The 19,641-nt window shown below is 38.9% G+C and overlaps 1 protein-coding gene and 1 long non-coding RNA gene across 4 annotated transcripts; both read right to left on the reverse strand.

Moving 5' to 3' along the window:
* Nucleotides 1-1,573: 1,573 nt before the first annotated feature.
* LOC144714756 (putative splicing factor 3A subunit 1) lies at nucleotides 1,574-5,954 on the reverse strand. Of its 3 annotated transcripts, XR_013584467.1 has the most exons (6): nucleotides 3,741-5,954; nucleotides 3,355-3,654; nucleotides 2,802-2,874; nucleotides 2,620-2,651; nucleotides 2,465-2,538; nucleotides 1,574-2,202 (listed from the first exon to the last, which is right to left on the reverse strand). XR_013584467.1 is itself a non-coding variant. In XM_078589523.1 (3 exons), exons 1-2 carry the CDS (start codon nucleotides 5,850-5,852, stop codon nucleotides 3,385-3,387), a joined length of 2,382 nt encoding a protein of 793 aa, XP_078445649.1. In that variant the 5' UTR covers nucleotides 5,853-5,954; the 3' UTR covers nucleotides 2,681-2,874; nucleotides 3,355-3,384. The 3 variants fall into 3 exon arrangements, 1 of the variants encoding a protein (XP_078445649.1); XR_013584466.1 differs by having other exon boundaries at nucleotides 1,574-2,538; XM_078589523.1 differs by lacking the exons at nucleotides 1,574-2,202; nucleotides 2,465-2,538; nucleotides 2,620-2,651 and having other exon boundaries at nucleotides 2,681-2,874.
* A 3,953-nt stretch (nucleotides 5,955-9,907) lies between these two features.
* LOC144715155 (uncharacterized) lies at nucleotides 9,908-11,407 on the reverse strand. Its single transcript, XR_013584539.1, has 3 exons — nucleotides 11,038-11,407; nucleotides 10,235-10,289; nucleotides 9,908-10,070 (listed from the first exon to the last, which is right to left on the reverse strand). It is a non-coding gene; the product is annotated as an uncharacterized LOC144715155 (long non-coding RNA).
* Between the last annotated feature and the right edge of the window lie 8,234 nt (nucleotides 11,408-19,641).

A 19,641-nucleotide genomic window follows, 5' to 3' on the forward strand; every position in this document is an offset into this window, starting at 1 on the left:
TTGGCAGAATGTGCATGAAAGTAAATATTTGACTAAACCAAAGATCACCAATTTTGTAAAAATTATTATGTGTGGCGGTTTTTAACAATTACAAAGTCTCCAAACATGTGCCACATGAAACATTCAGCAAAAGTAAAACATCATGAATTATGTGTTCAGAATTTATATTTTTATTTTTGCCTTCTAATATAGAAATTTTGATCAACATACTCTCTGGAGGTTCGAAAGATAGATGTCTGGGAGAAAGTAACTAAACTACAAAAGCAGAAAGCTATTTCAGTTATACTTGTGCAAGTGATTATGCAGCAAACGTTATGAAATGTACATTATTTTGCTTAATACGACTCGTTCTATTTGAGAATGTTGGTCGAGCTATTTAAGTAGAATAATGAATTCAGACTGAGCAAAAAAATTTCTCCACTGATGCCTATCTCGCTGACTTTTGACGGATGCTTTCATGATCATGTGTGTGATAAAGTCATGTTTATTTAGGACTTCTTTCAATGGACTGATTGTGTTAACCATTACCTGAGCAACATCAAATGATTACACAAATAAAATCTAACATAAAACTTAAGTAAATTCCATGTCTTTTATTTCTTAGCATAAAAGCTCATCATGTGAGAGACACATTAACCATGTTTCAAAATTGTATAAACTTGTCCTACGATCTTATTCAAAATTGTATAAATTGTATAAATTCCATGGTAAAGCTTGTCCTCGGGTTGCCTTTATCGGTTGATCTCTCCTGCAAGGTTGATCAAATTAAGGAATTTATTCAGAATTATATTTAGCAATTGTTTCACTCTTAAATAAGTCAGGATATTACTTTGAAAATGTTTATAGTGGAAAGATTACCAAATGGGAGATGAACATTTCACAACTTAAGTGACTTGACAGTATTGAGCATCCATAGAAACCACTTATGATTTATTCTTTATTTCATTAAAACCATAGAGTTGGATAAAGTGATAATCATACTTATAACAGCACACGTGCATTAAAGTATAATTAAATCGACGTGTTTGTTGCAATGGCAACCGAGCAATTAAAATTAAGTGATAACAGTTAATTCTCAGAGATCAGAATTTAATCCCCCTCCCTTTTCAACTAATTACCAATTGAGATCTATTAATAGGTTCAAACAAATCCACAAAATGGATGTCACAGAAAAGTTAGGGTTGATTGAAGACTAAACAATAGGTATCAAGATATTGATTCACTTGCTTCAGCAGGAAAAAAAAAGGATACATATCTCAACTCATACATTGGCCCAGATGAATAAGATTGTAAAATCATCAACCAAGGCTATACACGCCCCAGTGTGATCATCTGAGATACTGAGTGCCCTCTAAATTTTGCAGCCAGTCAAGCTTAAAAACAAATTAGTGCGATGACTCACTTATGAAACATATAATTTCAAATTATACAGTGGCACATCTTACAATCAGAGTAAATGTAGATTGTTGTTATCTGAGTTCGTGTAAGTTTAGAAGCTCAAGTCGACATATATTTTAGAAACATCTACTGACTTTAATCCTTTGAAATATCATTGGAGTTTTGGAGAATTCACTGAGAGTTGAGAATCATCCTTCGATTTCAAAACCAACAGACAAGTTGAATCAAGTGACTTTATTACATCAAAAATCAAGCGCATTACTGCTGTAAACATAAAAGTCAATATAAATGGTTCTGAATCGACACTTATCCTAATGAATGCTATATACATATAAGTTTTTTTACAGATAAATATGACTGTGCCAATTTCTTCCTGGCACAGCTCCAACATATTCTGGTTGCTCCAGACAGAGATCAACCGACAAAAGATTAACTTTACACAACCATACCCTTGCGTTTGTTGTCACTGAGTAGTCAAAATATCTTCTAAACTTGACAAGAACTTGTCTTCTCATCAAACTTAAGATTGGCATTGTAACTCTCCCTAACTAGCTCTTTCTATGAAAGATGAGCAATGATTGAAGCAGTTTTGTGTTTGACCCTTGTGTTTGAGGACTAACTATTAAGCACAAGTAAGCCTGATACATGTTTATAAATAACAGCCTAAGTGACAATTTTTGCTCATCCTGAACACCACACCTGAATTCACTTCCCCAACAGCACCATTCCCAACCCTAATTTTCATCTCCCTCAAATCATCTTCCTGCATCCCATCATATCCACCGTGTTCATCTAATGAGCTTCCTGCATCAGCATATATAAATACACCAACAGAAAATAAACTCCACAATAAAATCTATTTTCTCGTTTGTTACCTGAAATACCTTTGAAAACATACTCAACTTTGGCCTCCTACCCTTAGAGATTATTTTTAGTCTATAAATGAACTTAATAAGAAATTGAAACACCTATCTGATCATTCCATTTTTCAGTTTCATGTGAGGGCACTGGATGATAAAAGAAGCATTAGATCATAATGAGGCACCCGATCAGATGAGGCATTTACCCATGTTGCAGAATGTCGACAGGCTCTGATTCAAGACCTGTATTGGCTGAAGTCAACGCAATAAGTTCTAAGTACTGCAAAAAAAATGTCACTAGTCAAAAGGCACCGTGAGCTCTTGAGAGCAGAAGACCAAATAAAAACGTTATGAAACAGACCTTGACCAAAAATACCCACATCAGTAAGCGACCTGCACGATATGAAGTCAATGAGACGATGTCCGCAATGAACGATTAAATATTATGACACGTCATTAACATCAACAGAAATCCTATGGGTTTGGATTTATGGTGAGCAGCAGCTTTCTACAGGAAGCCGTCAGTGGGGAAAAACAGTCAACCATTGGGACATGAGAGATCCCCTTTGGCTTTCTTCATCGACCCTTGACAGCACGAACCAAGAGAAGGAAACGTCTGCAAAAGAAACAACATAGCTTTAGGGCTAAAAGGAGAGCTGGGAGTATTTTGAGAAATCTGCATCAACACAACAGAGATCCTGTGGAAGCTTCTAGGGTTGGTAACTGATGCCAATTCATCATCATCATCATCATCCATGTGTCGCTTAGACGAATCACAATGACGACAACAGTACCAGCCCTTGAAAACAAGATGATGATAACAACAAATTCAACAGATGGATGAGAATGACAATGACAGCCCTTGAAAACTGGATATCGATGATATGATTAAATACTTCATCTTAGATTGGAAACTGATGAATAATGATGGCAATGACAATTCATCATCAACCAATGGCTGATGGTGACAACTCTTTGAACCCGAGTGACGATAAGAACGAAAACTTGATATCGTCTGCTTATCATTGTCATCATTAATGCCGAACCCTCGAAGCTTCAAATAGTGGGAACACAAGGCATTGATCAGATGGATTACCACTCGAAGGCTGCTCAGAGAAGAGAAGGATCATCTCTTTCTGCCACCACGTTCTCTCAAAGCAAGAGAGAGAGTTTCTCCCGGACCGACATTGTAGTGAGCGAGCGTGAGATTGTCCTTGAGGAAGCCCGCCCTGCCACTAAGTTTCTGCTTGTTTGCGGGAAGCTGAACCTCACCAGCAATCTTTTCCTTGAGACTGCCAATCGTCTCAGACAAGGACTGCACGGTAATTTCCAGCACTTGGCCCTTCAGGTTTCCTTCCTCAACGTTTGGAACAGAGATACACACACGGGCTGGACCCTGTATATCCAAATGAACAAAGGAAACAATAATTAGACACAAAAAAACATAATGTAAAAAATTAAAATCCAGAAAATGCATTTTACCGGGTGTTGCGCAAGGAACTTGTCCTCGGGAACGAGCGGAACTTCGTCGATGCGTGGTCTCTTGGGCTCCGGCTCGTCGGGCAGTGGCGGAGCCTCTTCAGGAGGAGGCGGAGGCGGCATTCCATGCGGCAAAGGTGGCGGCGGAGCCATCGGCATTGGCGGCGGAGGCCCCATCGGAGCATAGGGCCGTGGAATAAGAGGCGCAAACTGCGATCCCGGAGGCGGCGGAATCATCATTCCATGGGCATTCATGGGAATCTGATGAGACATATACATCTGTGGCGGGGGCCTTGCAGATGGAGGAATGGGCAGGACAGGAGGCCGCGCCATGGGAGGCCCCGGAAGCCCACCACTGGTCGGGATGGAATACGAGACATTCGGCATGGGCCACGGCGGCGGCAGGGGACGAACCGAAGAAACACCAGGTTTGGGCGGCGGCGGCGGTGGTGGCGCAGGACCCGCGCCAACCATACCATGATCCTCTGTTGACACCTGCCCCAACGCCTGGTTAGCCGTTCGACCGATGCTTCCGGCGTGCCCGTCCCAGATAACCTGCGTCGGCTGCTCCTCCTTCTTCTCGATCTCGGCCTTGACCGCATTCGACACTTCCTCCTCTGTGGTACCGAAGATATCGGGCCGCGTCCTCGCGAGTCCGACTATGTTCCTCGAGATTTCATCATCCTGGGCAAGCGTAGTCTCCCTGATCTTGGCCATCATCCTCTCCTTCTGTTCCTTATACTTGGGATCAATGAGGGATATGCGCATATGCTCGGCCATATCGCTGATGGGAATCAGCTCACCGGTGATGGGAGAGACGACGAACTTAGTCGGGTCTTTCTCAGCCGGGTGCCTGTCCTCTGGCTTCTTCCAGTTCTTCACAATTCTCATCGGGGCCTCGGGTTCGTGGGCAATCCTGGATTCCAATTTCTCCTCAATCTTGCTCTCTTCGAGGCGAGCCGCCCTCATGCCTTCTTCGACAAGTTGAATCTCCTCCTCGTCCATCTCCATCTCCACCTCCTTCGCAGCCTCGGCCGTCTCCAACACCTGCTGCTCCTCCAACACGGGCGCCTTGCTGATTCTCACCACCTCCTCCAGCGCAAGCGGCTCAGGCAGCTCCGTGTCCTCGTCGTCGGCGAACTCGATCGTCTCCACGACGACAAAGTCGTGCCAATCGATCATCGCCATCAGCACTCTCTCCTGTTCGATCTCATCCTCGGCCTTCTGCCGCGCCTGCTCCTGCGATCGGTCCCATTCAAGGCGATGCAGGCACCTCTCGAGCACGGTCGTCGTGTCCAGAGCGCTTCCCCTGAGCTTCTCAGTCAGCCCTTTGGGGGGCATCAGCACTTTCGAGTAGGCGTCGGCGAGGGCGGTGAAGAAGGTGAACAGGCTATGCGTGGGCTTGAGAAAATGAAATTGTGGGTTGTTGATTTCTCTACTGGTGAGGCCAGCGAGGAAGGACTTACCGTTCCTCGCCACGAATTGGGCGGTGAGCTTGATGATATCAAGCTCCTCCCCAGTAATCCCCTCAGGGAGTCGAACAGTGTACTGCTCCGCCTCCGGCGGTTCAAGAATTCTACGAGAAGGAATTTTGAATTGAGCAGCGATATCGAGCTTTACCGGAGCGGCGGCCTCGATGGGCGGCGCCGAGGAGGAATCCGCCGAAGGCAGGGATTCATCGGGCTTCAAGAGTTCATCCGGCTGGCCTTCTGCTTGCCCGACGGAGGCCTGGAGCTGCGATCTGAGCTCGGAGAGCCGGTGTTGATAGTAAGCGTGGTAAGGATCGGTGGGTATGAGGAAATTGAACTTGGCGTTGCCGGCGTTGTGGGCGAGGATTCGTCGCTCGAACTCGGGCCCGTTCTTGCTGACGAAATTGGCCGTCTTGTCGATGATCGTGCGAATGTCGGGAGGCGGATGGATGATTCCGATTGTGCGGGTGTGCGTGGTCACTGGCGCTGGTTTCGGCTCCGCTCCGGATGCCTCTTGAACGCCATTTCCTTGGGAAAAGCTCGAATCGCCATCGCCGATGGAGGTGAGCTGAGAGAGCGGTAGAGGGCCGAGATTGCCGTCCGAGGGAGGCGCCGGGAGCGGCAAGATCGGCGATAATCCCACCATTGCTGCTCCTCCGCGAGCTCGATCCGAGCTAGGGTTAGGGTTCTTCCGGGAATCGCCCTTCTTCGCGGAAAGGAAGACGAAGCAAAATCTCAAATTAATACTATTCTTTCCCACTGTAATGTATATATATATATATACACACACCTCCGAAGTTCGACCATACGAGATATTCTTTTTTTTATTTTTTTTTCAGGAAATGTGAATTTAATGTTAAAAAATAAAGTTATTGAAACTTTTGATATATCGTGTTTCTATTTAGATAAACCGACTGGTAGTATTTTTGCAAAATACTTTTTAAAATGAAAAGTATTGCATTCTCTGGGGTTACTTCTTAAGAAAAAACCTATTTTTTGCATGGCAGTATCTGATATGCATTTTTATTTACATAAACCAATGGGCAACCATTTTTCTTAAATGGAACCCATAATTAGGGATAATCAACGTCATCGCAAAAATTAATTAAAAGAGTTTCTAATAAGAGTCTTCTTTGGGTTATTTATTAACAATAAACCTATTCAATTTGAGCCAAAGCAGTATCTGCTATGCATTTTCTTTAACTTGTTTTGTTATGTATAAACCAATCACTAACTTCTTTTCCGATTAAACCCATAAAATAAGGATAAACAATGGAATTACAAAACAAAAGTATGTTTTTAAAATATTTTCTAAAATGAAAAAGTGCAGCCAGATGGGTTATTTTTTAAGAATAAACATATATGATTCTTGCCATAGCAATATTCGAGTTGCATCTTTTACTGAAATTTTTATTATTATTTTGGATAAACCAATTGGTAAGAATTTTCTAGACTAAACATATTAGAGAAGGATAATCAGCATGATATATATACATGTATATTTCATTATCTTAGTGTGGATGGTTTAAAGATTGCTGAATGAAGGTATTTTTAAAGATTTGTTAGAGAGATATAAAGCCAACTCTAGGTTACGTTTAAAAATCAACCCATTAATTTTTTTAATAGCAGTGTCTGTCACGAATGTTTGATATTTTTTCATTTAAATAAACCTACCGTATTTTATTCAATTAAAAACGTAAAATAAGGATAATCCAACGTAATCTCCGTGCCTATTTCACTATTTTCGTGTAAAATGGTTTGCATGGGTTATTTGTTTATTAATGTTTTTATGTTTTTTGAGATTGTCAACGAAAGCTACTTTATGTTTTCCATATTCTAAGGTCTAATTGTCCAGACATTAATCCAACTCAAGGTGACTTCTTTAAAAACAAACCAATTAATTTAATAAACTAAAATCGATTATTATGCGCTTTTAGTGGGCCCATAATAATAATCCTTTCTCAATGAAGATTGTAATTTTGTGCATTTGAGACTGTCATGAAACATATTTAACGCGGGGACTACAAAAGAAAGACAGATTAGTGAGCTTGCTTTTTAAAAATACAAGTTTTATTATTACATAGTGGCACATGACCTAAAACTTTTGCTATTACTTATTTTGTTTAAATTAACTTATTAGAAGCTATTTATATATACTCATATCATTCCACTACTTTCTATGGATATCAAGTTGTTTTGCATGCGTCTTATATTTATGTATTCTAATGTATGAACATTTGACTTCAAGAATACAAAAAATGTATTTTTAATATTACCTGAATAAATATTTAGAAGTTACCTCCTTAAAATAAACACATGAAATATTGCTTTGCCAGCCTCTGACCTAAAACATCAGTGTATCATTTTTTGCATAAATAAATTACCCAAGAAGCTTTATTTTTTTAATTATCCACACAAACTAGGGAGAAGACAGATAATACCCAATATTATTGCATTGTTTCTATGTATACATCATATCGTCTTTGCATTTCTATTTACGTTTGCCTGATATGAATAATTGAGTCGGGGATTGTTGTTTAAAAAAATATACATTTTATAACCATTATATAAATCATTGTTTATGTTACTTGTTAAAAAGGAACCCATTAAAAACTGGCATATCACCATCCGACCAAAAACTCTGTCATATCATATTTAATAAGAAACCGATCAGAAGCTATTTCTTAAATTAAATCCAAAAAACAGGGAGAACCGGCATGATGTCCTTCTTAGTTTCATCATTATTATGTAGATGTCATGTTTATTTTCCATGATTAAACACCAAAATCACAGTATAATCAACTATAGCCTATAATTGGAATGAACCCACATAAAAGATCCACAAAGCCAAGAAAAGATGTATTATTTTTTTGAATAAATCAATCATCTCCATGGAAAAAACATTATAACCATACGATATGGCAATATCAACATAAACCCATATGATACTGCCTAGAAATCAATCTCCAAGTAAGCAGTTAATTGTTAAACATTTACGAATTAACGTGGGAAGATTAACGTTCTGCCCATTAAACAGAAACTTTATAGTAAACCAACAGTAATACCCGTGAAAGGAACATGATTCAATAAAAATTTAGAAGTATCTGCAGCAAAATATTCATAAAACAGAGCAAATAAGGCCAACATCAAAACCAGCCGACTACGAGTTAAGCATAAGCCCTTAAGAATGTGAAAGTAACGTAATACCCTACAATTTGGGAAATAATTCAAGAAACGAAGATACAAACTTAAAAGTTTTAAAAGAAACTAAATACACTGCCCGGTCGCCTACAGAAAACCATGTTATATGAAAAAATCAACACAATACCCCAACTTTGAAATAAATCATGGAACAAAGAAACAAACTTTTAAAGTTTTCAGAGAAACTAAATGCAATGCCCTTTCCACTATAGACACATGTCATAAGACGAAATCTACCTGACAGCCTATGAATATAAAAAGAAATCCAGAAAAAAAACATTCGTGAAACAGAGATACAAACTTCAATGTTTTTAAAGAAACCAAATGCAATCCCAGCATTAACTTCAGAGATAAGTGTCCTATGACGATCCCAACATAATACCCTACGATTTTGAGGAAAAACTCCAAAAAAAAAAATTGCGAAACAAATATACAAACTTAAAGGAACCAAATGCAATCCCACTGTCAGCTTCAGAGACCCATGTTCTAATAACCTAAGAGCTAGAAAACTATCCCCAGAAAAACTTCAATGAAACCAAATGTAATTTCCTTGTCACCCACGTAATACAATAAAATCAACATAATACCCTTAAGACATTGAGATATCCACATCACAAGCATTCACGAGAGATGGATGGGCCACAAGATTACAAGGAAAGGTTTAGAAAGAGAGAAGAGGTCAGCTCTACCTCTGCAGGGCTCTAAGTACCCCTTCTGGGAATAGGTTTGTACAGGACAACGGTCACATACTTGGAACGAAACCTGTGGGTGATGCCCAGTGCAAGAACAGATCGTGGAGTTTCCCTGTTCTCTATGTAGAGATGGTTAAGAATCACATTCTGTGGTGAAGGAATTGTGCCAGAACAGTCTCTTGTTGCAGGGTAGCTGAGCAGAGGGTGTTGTAGATGAGGAGGGACTAACGGCGGGTCTCGGGCCTCGTCCTCGTTTCCAGGGAATGAGCTCGTGTAACTCGAGTCGGGCGACCTGGGCACCTCAAATCCCACCACACTCACTTCCTCCTGCAAGAATTAGCCGTCCCCAAAATGTGGACAAAGACCAAAGTTTTAGTATAATAGAGTGAAGGAATAATAGAGTGAGGATATTGAGAGAAGGACAAATTCTTCTAAAAAATATGTTGTTTCTCTCTTCTAAAATCTCTGTCTTGTGCCATAAACCATGTATTCTTGTCGGGAAAAGTCTATATTTCTCTCTCTAAGGTTGTATTCTCTTGAGTTTTTAAGCCTCAAACCCCACTACATTAACCTCCTCCTGTAAGAAGTCGCAATATCCAGAAAAATTAGAGAGCTCTGGCAGAAATGTGGCCAAAAATCGGAGATTTAGTATATAAAGTTATGGAATTGAAGAACCAGCGCAAATGGGAAGAAATTCGTGCATTGAAAGAGGCTAATGAAAGACCAAGGATCGATTGTCTTGTAAGAAAAAAATATTTTTTTTTGTAGTTCAAACCTTTTTCTCTCCCTATATATATAACACGTACCATAGGCCATGTATTCTTGTCTGCAAAAGTAGGTTTGAACGATCAGAGAGAACTCGAATCACCATCACAACTTTGAACGAATTCATTTTGGCTCCTCATGCGACATTAACCCTGTTTCTTTCTTGTGAAAAGCTTAATTCCCTTCTATAACGCTGTATTCTCCAACTAATCAACAGCATAATCAGAATAATGCCTCATGTGTCACTGATAAAACTTAAATCACTTTTTAAGGATCTTCATCTGTCCATTCAGACCAGATCACAACTGGAAAGGAGAAAATTAATTTGAAAAAAGATAACATCCAGAGAAACTACTTGAAAATGACTCACATTGTCAGGCCCGTAATGGTCGTCCATAGTGTTGCCACAGGTTCATTCAAGGGGTCTGAAAAAAATCACCGCTTTGTAATCAAACCGATTCAAAAACAGTGTTTAGTGGATGGCGCAAGAAACTCTCATAAAAAGTATTAACGAACTTCATTCACTCTATAGAAAAATACAAAATAAGGTTGCTATGGAGAAACGCTTTTGTCAACCAGCTGATAATCACATTTCATCTTGACTGTTCATTCCAATTTGGGTTTCATATCAAAAAGCAGTGTTTTAAGATTTAAGAGTCTCGCCCCAATTTGATCATCATTCCTCTCCCTTGATAACCTCAATTTCCAGGGAAAAAATGCATTGATGGAATTCAGTAGCAATAAACGAGAGGATCTCTATGGAGTTCCACACTTCACTCCTCTCCATCATAAAATATTATAACGCAAATAGTACAAGCTCTGGTATCCATCAAGCCTACTGAACGAGATTCGGAATTAATCAATTTTTTTTGTCAGCGGCCCCAATTTAAAGCCCGAATCCAACGATAATGAACCAATCGATGAATGATAAGTCTTCAATAAAAGGAATGAACCCGAAAATCAAAAAAAGAATCGACGGAGAATACCATACCCTCATAATCAGAACCAAACCAAAGGGCAACAGAGCAACATTAACCGGATTCAACAACCAAGGACAGAATCCCCAATTAAGAGAGAGCCTTTCCGTGAAAACATAAACAAAAATCAAGCCAAAAAAACCCTAGTCCCCCAAAAAACCAAATTCAAATTCGAAGAAAGAAAGGACGGGAGCACCTGCTCAAAGAACAGCAGATGGGTACAGCAGCCGATGCCAAAGAAAAAGCAGCAAACAGAAACTACTTGGTCAAAATTTCCGCTTTCCGCCCCGAAATCAGATTCTGGACAGAAACCGAGGCAGATTCGTCGATTCCAGTCAACCCTTTTACCCTTTACTCGCCACGGCGACGAATTGCCTGCGTTGAAGGAACAACTACAGTGAAAGAATGAATGAATCCTCGCGACCTGCCAAAATTTCACAACTGATCCTTCGGAGAAATGGCGATGGCGACGTATTCCCTTGAAATTGATTAATTTACCATCCCGATTTCTCGATCTGCTGCGGAGTTGGCAACAAATTTAGAACAAATTTCCAACATTCGATCTATCACACGTCTTATTCTAGTTCTTAGCTTGGTCCGTCCGATGGTAGAATTACTGTTCAACCCTAGAAAAATTCGGTGTTACGTATTTGATCCAAGTTGGTAGGATATTGTGTTTTGGTCATGGGAACGAGAGTTGGGGGGGACAAAGTTGGATCTGACCCGTCCGATGAGACGATGGTGGTATTGGACGGTTGCGATTGGTCGTGGATTTTGTTTGGTGGGTTAAGCAATGTAGATGGTTTGGCCGGGGAGGGGAAAATTAAGGAGTTAATTCTCTGGAGATTCCCCTTTTATGCCTTTTGGAGATTCGGATTTTTTTACTCTCTCTCTTCTTCTATTTCTTTCTCTGTTTCTCTCTCCCTGTCTCTGTCTTCCCTCTCTTCCCGTCTCTTTCTCTCTCTCTAAGTCTCTCTGTCTTCTCTCTCTTCCTGTCTCTTTCTCTCTCTGACTCTATATCTCTCTATCTCTCTCTCTTTCTCTCTCTATAACTATATCTCTCTCTCTATCTCTCTGTCTCTTTCTCTCTGACTCTATCGCTACTATCTCTCTCTCTCTCTTTCTCTCTCCCTCTGACTCTATCTCTCTCTATCTCTCTGTCTCTTTATCTCTCATAACTCTATCTCTCTCTATCTCTCTGTCTCTTTATCTCTCATAACTCTATCTCTCTCTATCTCTCTGTCTCTTTATCTCTCATAACTCTATCTCTCTCTATCTCTCTGTCTCTTTCTCTCTGACTCTATCGCTCACTATCTCTCTCTCTCTTTCTCTCTCCCTCTGACTCTATCTCTCTCTCTATAACTCTATCTCTCTCTATCTCTCTGTCTCTTTCTCTCTGACTCTATCGCTCTCTCTCTCTCTCTTTCTCTCTCCCTCTGACTCTATCTCTCTCTCTATAACTCTATCTCTCTCTATCTCTCTGTCTCTTTCTCTCTGACTCTATCGCTCACTATCTCTCTCTCTCTTTCTCTCTCCCTCTGACTCTATCTCTCTCTATCTCTCTGTCTCTTTATCTCTCTATAACTCTATCTCTCTCTATCTCTTTGTCTCTTTCTCTCTCCCTGACTCTATCTCTCTCTATCTTTCTGTCTTTTCTCTCTCTAACTCTATCTCTCTTGATCTCTCTGTCTCTTCCTCTCCCTGACTCTATCTCTCTCTATCTTTCTGTCTTTTCTCTCTCCCTGACTCTATCTCTCCGTCTCTTTCTCTCTCTCTCTGACTCTATATCTCTCTATCTCTCTGTCTGCTACTCTCTCCCTGAATCTTTCTCTCTCTATCTTTCTGTCTTTTCTCTCTCTAACTCTATCTCTCTCTATCTCTCTGTCTCTTACTCTCTCCCTGACTCTTTCTCTCTCTATCTTTCTGTCTCTTCTCTCTCTAACTCTATCTCTCTCTCTCTATCTATCTGTCTCTTACTCTCTCCCTGACTCTTTCTCTCTCTATCTTTCTGTCTCTATCTCTCTCTAACTCTATCTCTCTCTGTCTCTTACTCTCTCCCTGAATCTTTCTCTTTTTCTCTCTCTATCTTTCTGTCTCTATCTCTCTCTAACTCTATCTCTCTCTGTCTCTTACTCTCTCCCTGAATCTTTCTGTCTTTTTCTCTCTCTAACTCTATCTCTCTCTATCTCTCTGTCTCTTACTCTCTCCCTGACTCTTTCTCTCTCTCTATCTTTCTGTCTCTTCTCTCTCTAACTCTCTCTCTCTCTCTCTCTCTATCTATCTGTCTCCCTGAATCTTTCTGTCTTTTTCTCTCTCTAACTCTATCTCTCTCTATCTCTCTGTCTCTTACTCTCTCCCTGACTCTTTCTCTCTCTAACTCTATCTCTCTCTATCTCTCTGCCTCTTTCTCTCTCCCTGACTCTATCTCTCTCTATCTTTCTGTCTTTTCTCTTTCTAACTCTATCTCTCTTGATCTCTCTGTCTCTTTCTCTCCCTGACTCTATCTTTCTCTATCTCTGTCTCAATCTCTCTCCCTGACTCTTTCTCTCTCTTTCTCTCTGTCTCTTTCTCTCTCCCAGACTCTATCTCACTCTATCTCTCTGTCTCTGTCTTTGCTCTCTCTCTCTCTCTCTATTTCAGTCTGTGTCACTGCCTGCCTGTCTGGGTGCCTGTTGTCTCTTTCTCTCTCTTTCTCTATGTCTCTATCTCTGTCTGTCTTTGTCTGTCTCTATCTCTCTCTCCCTCTCTCTGGGGTATGTCTATCAATCTCTCTCCCTCTCTCTTTCTGTCTGTCCCTGTCTGTCTCTCCCTCCCTCACTTTCTCTTCCCCTCTGTCTCTCCCTCTCTCTCTTTCTCTATCTCTCCCTCTCTCTCTCTCCTCCCTCTCCCCTCTTCTCCTTCTCTCTCTATCTCCCTCTCTCTATTTATCTTTCTCTCTCTCCCTCTCTCTCTTTTCTCTCTCCTCCGTCTCCCCTCCCACTCTCCCTTTGTTCGAAACTTTCGATCGAACGCGAAGAAAGGGTCTAGTCGATCGAACGAATCGAACAGATGAGTTCGAAAAGGCATTGTTCGTTCGAATCTTTCGATCAAGATCCGAACGATCCGACCCGATCCCCGATACCTACTCTCGCTCGCCCTGTCTCTCTCTATACTGTCTCTCTCTTCCTCTCGCACTCTCCCTCTCTATCTCTATCTTTCTCTTTACCCTCTGTCGTCTCTCTCTCTCTCTCTCTTTACCCTCGTCTCTCTCTCTTTCACTTTACCCTCTCTCGTCTCTCTCTCTTCTCCTGTTCTCCCTCTATCTCTCTCTCTCCCTCTCCCGCTCTCCCTCTCTCTCTCTCTCCCTCTCCCTCCCTCTCTCTCTCTCTCTCCCTCTCCCGCTATCCTCTCTCTATCTTTCTCTCTCCCTCTCCCGCTATCTCTCTCTCTCTCCACGTCTCCCTCTCCCACTCTCCTTTTCTCTCTCTATCTCTCTCTCACTCTCCTTTCTCTCTTTCCCTCCCTCCCTCTCTCTCTCTTTCTCTCCTCTTCATCTCTCTCGCCCCTCTCCCTTTCTCTCTCTCCCTCTCTCCCTCTCTCCCTCTCCCTCTCTCTCTTCCTCTCTCTCCCCTCTCCCTCTCCCGCTTTCCCTCCCTCCCTCTCTCTCATCCTCCCCTCTCTCTCACTCTCTTCCTCCCTCCTCTGCCTCCCTCTCTTCCTCCCCCTCTCCCTCTATATTCCTCCCTTCCTCTCTCCCTCTTTCTCTATCTCATTCCCTCTTTTTCTCTCTCTCTCTCTATCTCTATCTCTTTCCCGCTTTCTCTCTCTCTCACTCTCACACTCACACACTCTCTCTCTCTCCCTCCCTTTCTCTCTCTATCTCTCTCTCCCTCCCTTTCTCTCTCTATCTCTCTCTCCCTCCCTTCCTGGCTCTGTCCCTGTCTCTGTCTGTCTTTCTCCCTCTCTCCCTCTCTCTCTCATGTCTCTCTTTCTCTCTCTCTCTCTCTCTCGTCTTTATCTCCCTCCCTCTTTCTCTTTCTCTCCTTCCCTCTCACGTTAAGGCAACTCCAAATGAAGTGAAAATAAGGTTATTAAGAAACGAGAATTTCCAAGGACATATCTCCTGAATCCTGTTTAGGGCCCAAAGAAGAATTAGAGGAAGCCCGAAAAGGCCAAAAAAGAACATAACCTCCCATACTATAAAAGGAATAAAACCCTATCAAAGTCCAAGCTATACAGCTTCTGTAAGAAGTACGAATTGAGGGAAAGCGTGGATGAAATTAGATGGTTATTGGAAATGCTTATGAAAAAGCATAATATTAGACTCTAAGAAAGGATGATATAAATAAAAATGGAACAACTTCTACACTAGAAACGGAGGCAATTGTGAAGGGAAGACAAATTAGAATCCTTGCACAAACCCATTCAATGCCAGTACGAGGGTGGTGAAGCATGGAAACTTCATGATCTTGATCCCCAGCTCTATCTTGCCTCCATAGTAGCCTCGGACACCGAACAATGCCAAGCCTAGGTATTGATCTCTCCTTTTACTACTTGTAGAGGAAAAGAAAGGGGGAAGGGGGGCTGTAGCTTCATTCTGTAAAATTTAGAATATAGGATTCACATCATCCCCTTCCATCTTTGTAATTGTGCGAGAATCCACTTAGAATTTCACATGTATTCTTGTATCCACCTAAACTCCAAGAAATATGAGAATTACACTATTTGACTTCAGAGAAGCCAAGTGGGTTAGTTTCATTATATAAACATGAACAGCATAGGATGATGTATGTTTGGATTAAGATGCTAATATTATGTTTACACTAGTTTAGTCATAAGAGAAGGATAATTATGTGATTCTAATGGAAGTAAATATCTAAATATGATGGTTTTATGCATGAATGCAGTTTTTAATTCTTGCTTATCACCCATTATCTGTAAACTCAACCTATCCTTTATGTTAAATTGATCTGTGATTAATTAATCTGTAGGTTGATATAGATAATTAATAAGCTTAGCCAATAAAGGTTATTGCACCATCAGAGCCACCCACTAGACTGATACATACATGGGATTAGAGGTTCACAAACAAATAGTCTTTTGGATGTCAAAATATATACTTAAAGTTCAGTGGGTTTTATGAAACTTTCCCATGAATTATAAGAGAAAGAATCCCAAATGAAATTGACCCAGTCTAGAATTCTTCATGTCCATGCTTTCTCTTTCTTATTTCCTCCGGTGCCCCCCTTCCAATGTGGTCAGAATGATTAAAAGATGATGGTGGATCAATAATGGAGCTCATCCAGAGGATGGATATTCAATGTTCTGCGGTTTGTCTATGTATCTCTAGAGGCTGTACAGTTCTACATATCTCACTTTTGGAACCAACAGATTTGTGGATATCATATGTGCAAAGGATCATATTTTCAGTTTTTTGAAAAGTGTGGTCATTCAATCTTCTATTACAAAGAGTAAAGAATTTAGTCAATTGTAATCTTAGAACCCAGCATTACTAATTTGGTAGGAGTAATAAATCAAACAAAGTTATAATCATACTTCTATTTAAGTCCATTCTATATGCCAGGAAACTTATTATACAATGGAAACTTTCAAACAACGGACATCCAATAATTTGTTTATAAAATGGAAACTTTCAAACAACGGACATTCAGAAAACCATATTACCAATATAATGATCCTTTATTCATTGTTATATAAATCATCACTTATGATAGAATAAATTTCCAACACTCTCAAGATCAATAAAATACACTTGTACAAAATGGGAAGGCCAAAGCAAAAGTTATGAAAAGTTAGATGGGGCGCTATTTCGAGGCGGACACAATTTTTGCACTAACACTTTTAATGTTTTAATAATAGCCTGTAAAATGATTTTTTTAAATTCCGTCTAAAATAATTAAATATACATGCTATCATGAGAATATATTTAATCATTATAGATCAATTTTAATTCTGGGAGAACATGATAATTTCACTTATTTAACTACATTCTGGTTTGGAGACAAACTTTATTGAATTTAAATAATTTGGAGAGAAATTCATCTCTAAAAGTTAAATTGATTTGATGTTTTAATGACATTATATTTTCAGTGATATTCATGGATTCAGTTTTTGCATGATAAAATTAGGGGAGCATTGAGAAATCTGATTAACACTCATATGTAACTTTATGTAGTGAAGCAATGTAAAAGTATTATTTCATGGGGTCTTTGAGTTTGAAGTCAATGTGCACATTTTTCCTAGGGCATTGTTACATCATGTATTCTTGAGATTAATTAGTATCGAATATAAATAAAGTCATATAATACACAATATTTAATTAAAGTTAAGTCATAAGTTTCCCTTTAATTACCTAAAAAATTCACAGATGATTCATCATTTAATAAATTAATGGACATGTCAACTTGAAATTAGTTTCATTGTGTGCCTTCGTTTTTACTTAAAGGGCCTCATTACATGTTAGGATTTATCTTAATTAATTCACTTATTAGCGTAAATCATGAATTGATTGTTTGCATGCTTTATCAAAGAAGAGAATTTCCTTATTTTTTCACTCCAATGGGTCGGAGAATTGAAGCACCATTATAAATGATTTAAATAAGAAAGATCAATAAAATTGTGGAGGTCATATTAATTAATGTTTCTTGAATTAAACTTTAATGAATCAAAAGGTTAGTATCAAATATTATCCCTTCTTTGTATACATATCATGTCAAACAAACTAATTTTTGAATAAAGATTTAATGTATCCATTTGTTTCATGGAGTGCTGTGAATGTTTTTTTATTTAGATCCAGTATATAGGGAAATTATCCCAAACTTTAATATAAATATTGTTAGAAAATTAGGTTGTTCAAATTAATCCTGCCTAGAAAGAGCTTATAGTCAAGATCACATATTTTGTAGACCATGTACAGCATCAAGAGCATCAATCCAAGGCTTTTTAGAGATATTTAGAAGTGAATTTCATCAAAAATCACCATAATTCTATCTAAGAGTAACAACATAGATAATTAAGTGCATACATGATTAAGGCACCAATTAAACATATCATGATATATCCAAATGTTTGGCAGCCTTTCCCTTATGATATAACAAAATAATGATATTTGTACATTAATATCAGTGTTAGACTACAACAACACCATGAAATTACAACAGCATATAATATATATTATATTTGTACATTAATGGAGCATTTCCTACATGACTTATTTAGGGGCTAGCGTTAATAATTCCAAAATACCCTTACTGCTCCTTTTATTAGATCCCATTTAGTTGAGAAATAAAAATTTAAATCGATGGAAAGTACTTTGGTACTTGAGATCTCTCATATATTCTTATAAATGAGAATTAAAGTATTTCATTAGAATAAATCAAAACCAATTAAATGTAATATATATTAATCCGTGGGAACCTTTATTACATATGACATAAATAGATCAAATAAATAATTGAAAATAAGAAAAAATACTCATGAAACTATTCATCCATCAGCTTATAGGCATACTATGTCGCATCCCATCTGAAGCACTATTCTCTATCATGACCCAATCTATTGGAGTTAGGCCCCTTCCAAAAGAGAATCACACTATTCAGTTGCATGAAGGAGATAATAACCTCATACTAATCTATTAGTGGTAAATTTTTTAACAAAATTAGGTGTGCCTATGTAAAATAGGCACGTAGTCAACAAAGACATGCAGACATATTACCAAACACATATCACTATGATTTTGTTATTGTTTCTCATATAGAGCTATTTTGTCCTGTACTGAATTACCTTGTTGAAACTCTGGTGTGTGATTATTGTTAATTAAAATATATGTTGTATTTATTAAATCATGATCATCATATTATTCGGTATTACTCTAAAAAATTTACGATCATACAAGTTCATTTATGACCTATCTTTGGTTTTGAAACATAAAAATGAAACTTTGTTTTAAATTTTCATGAGTATCTATTGGTTACAAATTATGGATAAAAAAATATTTATTGATATTAACTTTTCATGATCATGAATATGTTAGCATGTGCTAATTGGTTTTATGTAGTATTCTCCTTTGAGGAAATGAGATAACTAGATACATAGTCGGTTATATTTGGACGAGGTGAAACCTATGAAGTCGGAGGGACCTCAGTCAAAGCTGGGATGCATGGACGTGATCATTTTGTGACTGATGAGATTCAATTTTGATCCACATGACAGTTTCGAAAGAGGAAGACATTTATATATAGCTTTAAAGTTCATTAGAAACCATCTTCAATTTAGCCATGTAAATTAATCTGTAGCAGATAGTATATTTTTGCTTATTCTTTTATATTATTCATTCATCATTGATATGATACCTTCATTCCTTGAGATGCCTTCATCTATTTGTGAAAAAGTAAGATTTTATTAGTGGATTCAGCACCCCCCACCACATCACACAAGCCACAGAGCAGACACACAACACACCATCTTGGACTTTGTGTGATGCCATTGTTGGTGAAAAATTTTAAAGCAATAAAAAAATGTGTCTGCACACAACCTGTCACTTCGGGTACTACAATTACGACATTAGTAATACTGATGATAGAGAGTCCAATGACTTCCATCTTGCGACTGCAATTTTGGGGACATTGGCCTCGATGATGAGTGAATAATGAGTTGTCACTTTTTCTTGTTGTTCTTTATGTTCTCATGCATTTATTTAATCCATTTATTGGTTAAAATTTAATCGACATTTGAAAATTTTCATACACTTTTTTAAATTTTAATCTGTGTCATCTTTCTCCTTGTCTACTTCTTTATTTAT

Source organism: Wolffia australiana, chromosome 18 (assembly GCF_029677425.1).
Source record: "Wolffia australiana isolate 7733 chromosome 18, ASM2967742v1".
NCBI classification, from domain to species: Eukaryota; Viridiplantae; Streptophyta; class Magnoliopsida; order Alismatales; family Araceae; genus Wolffia; species Wolffia australiana.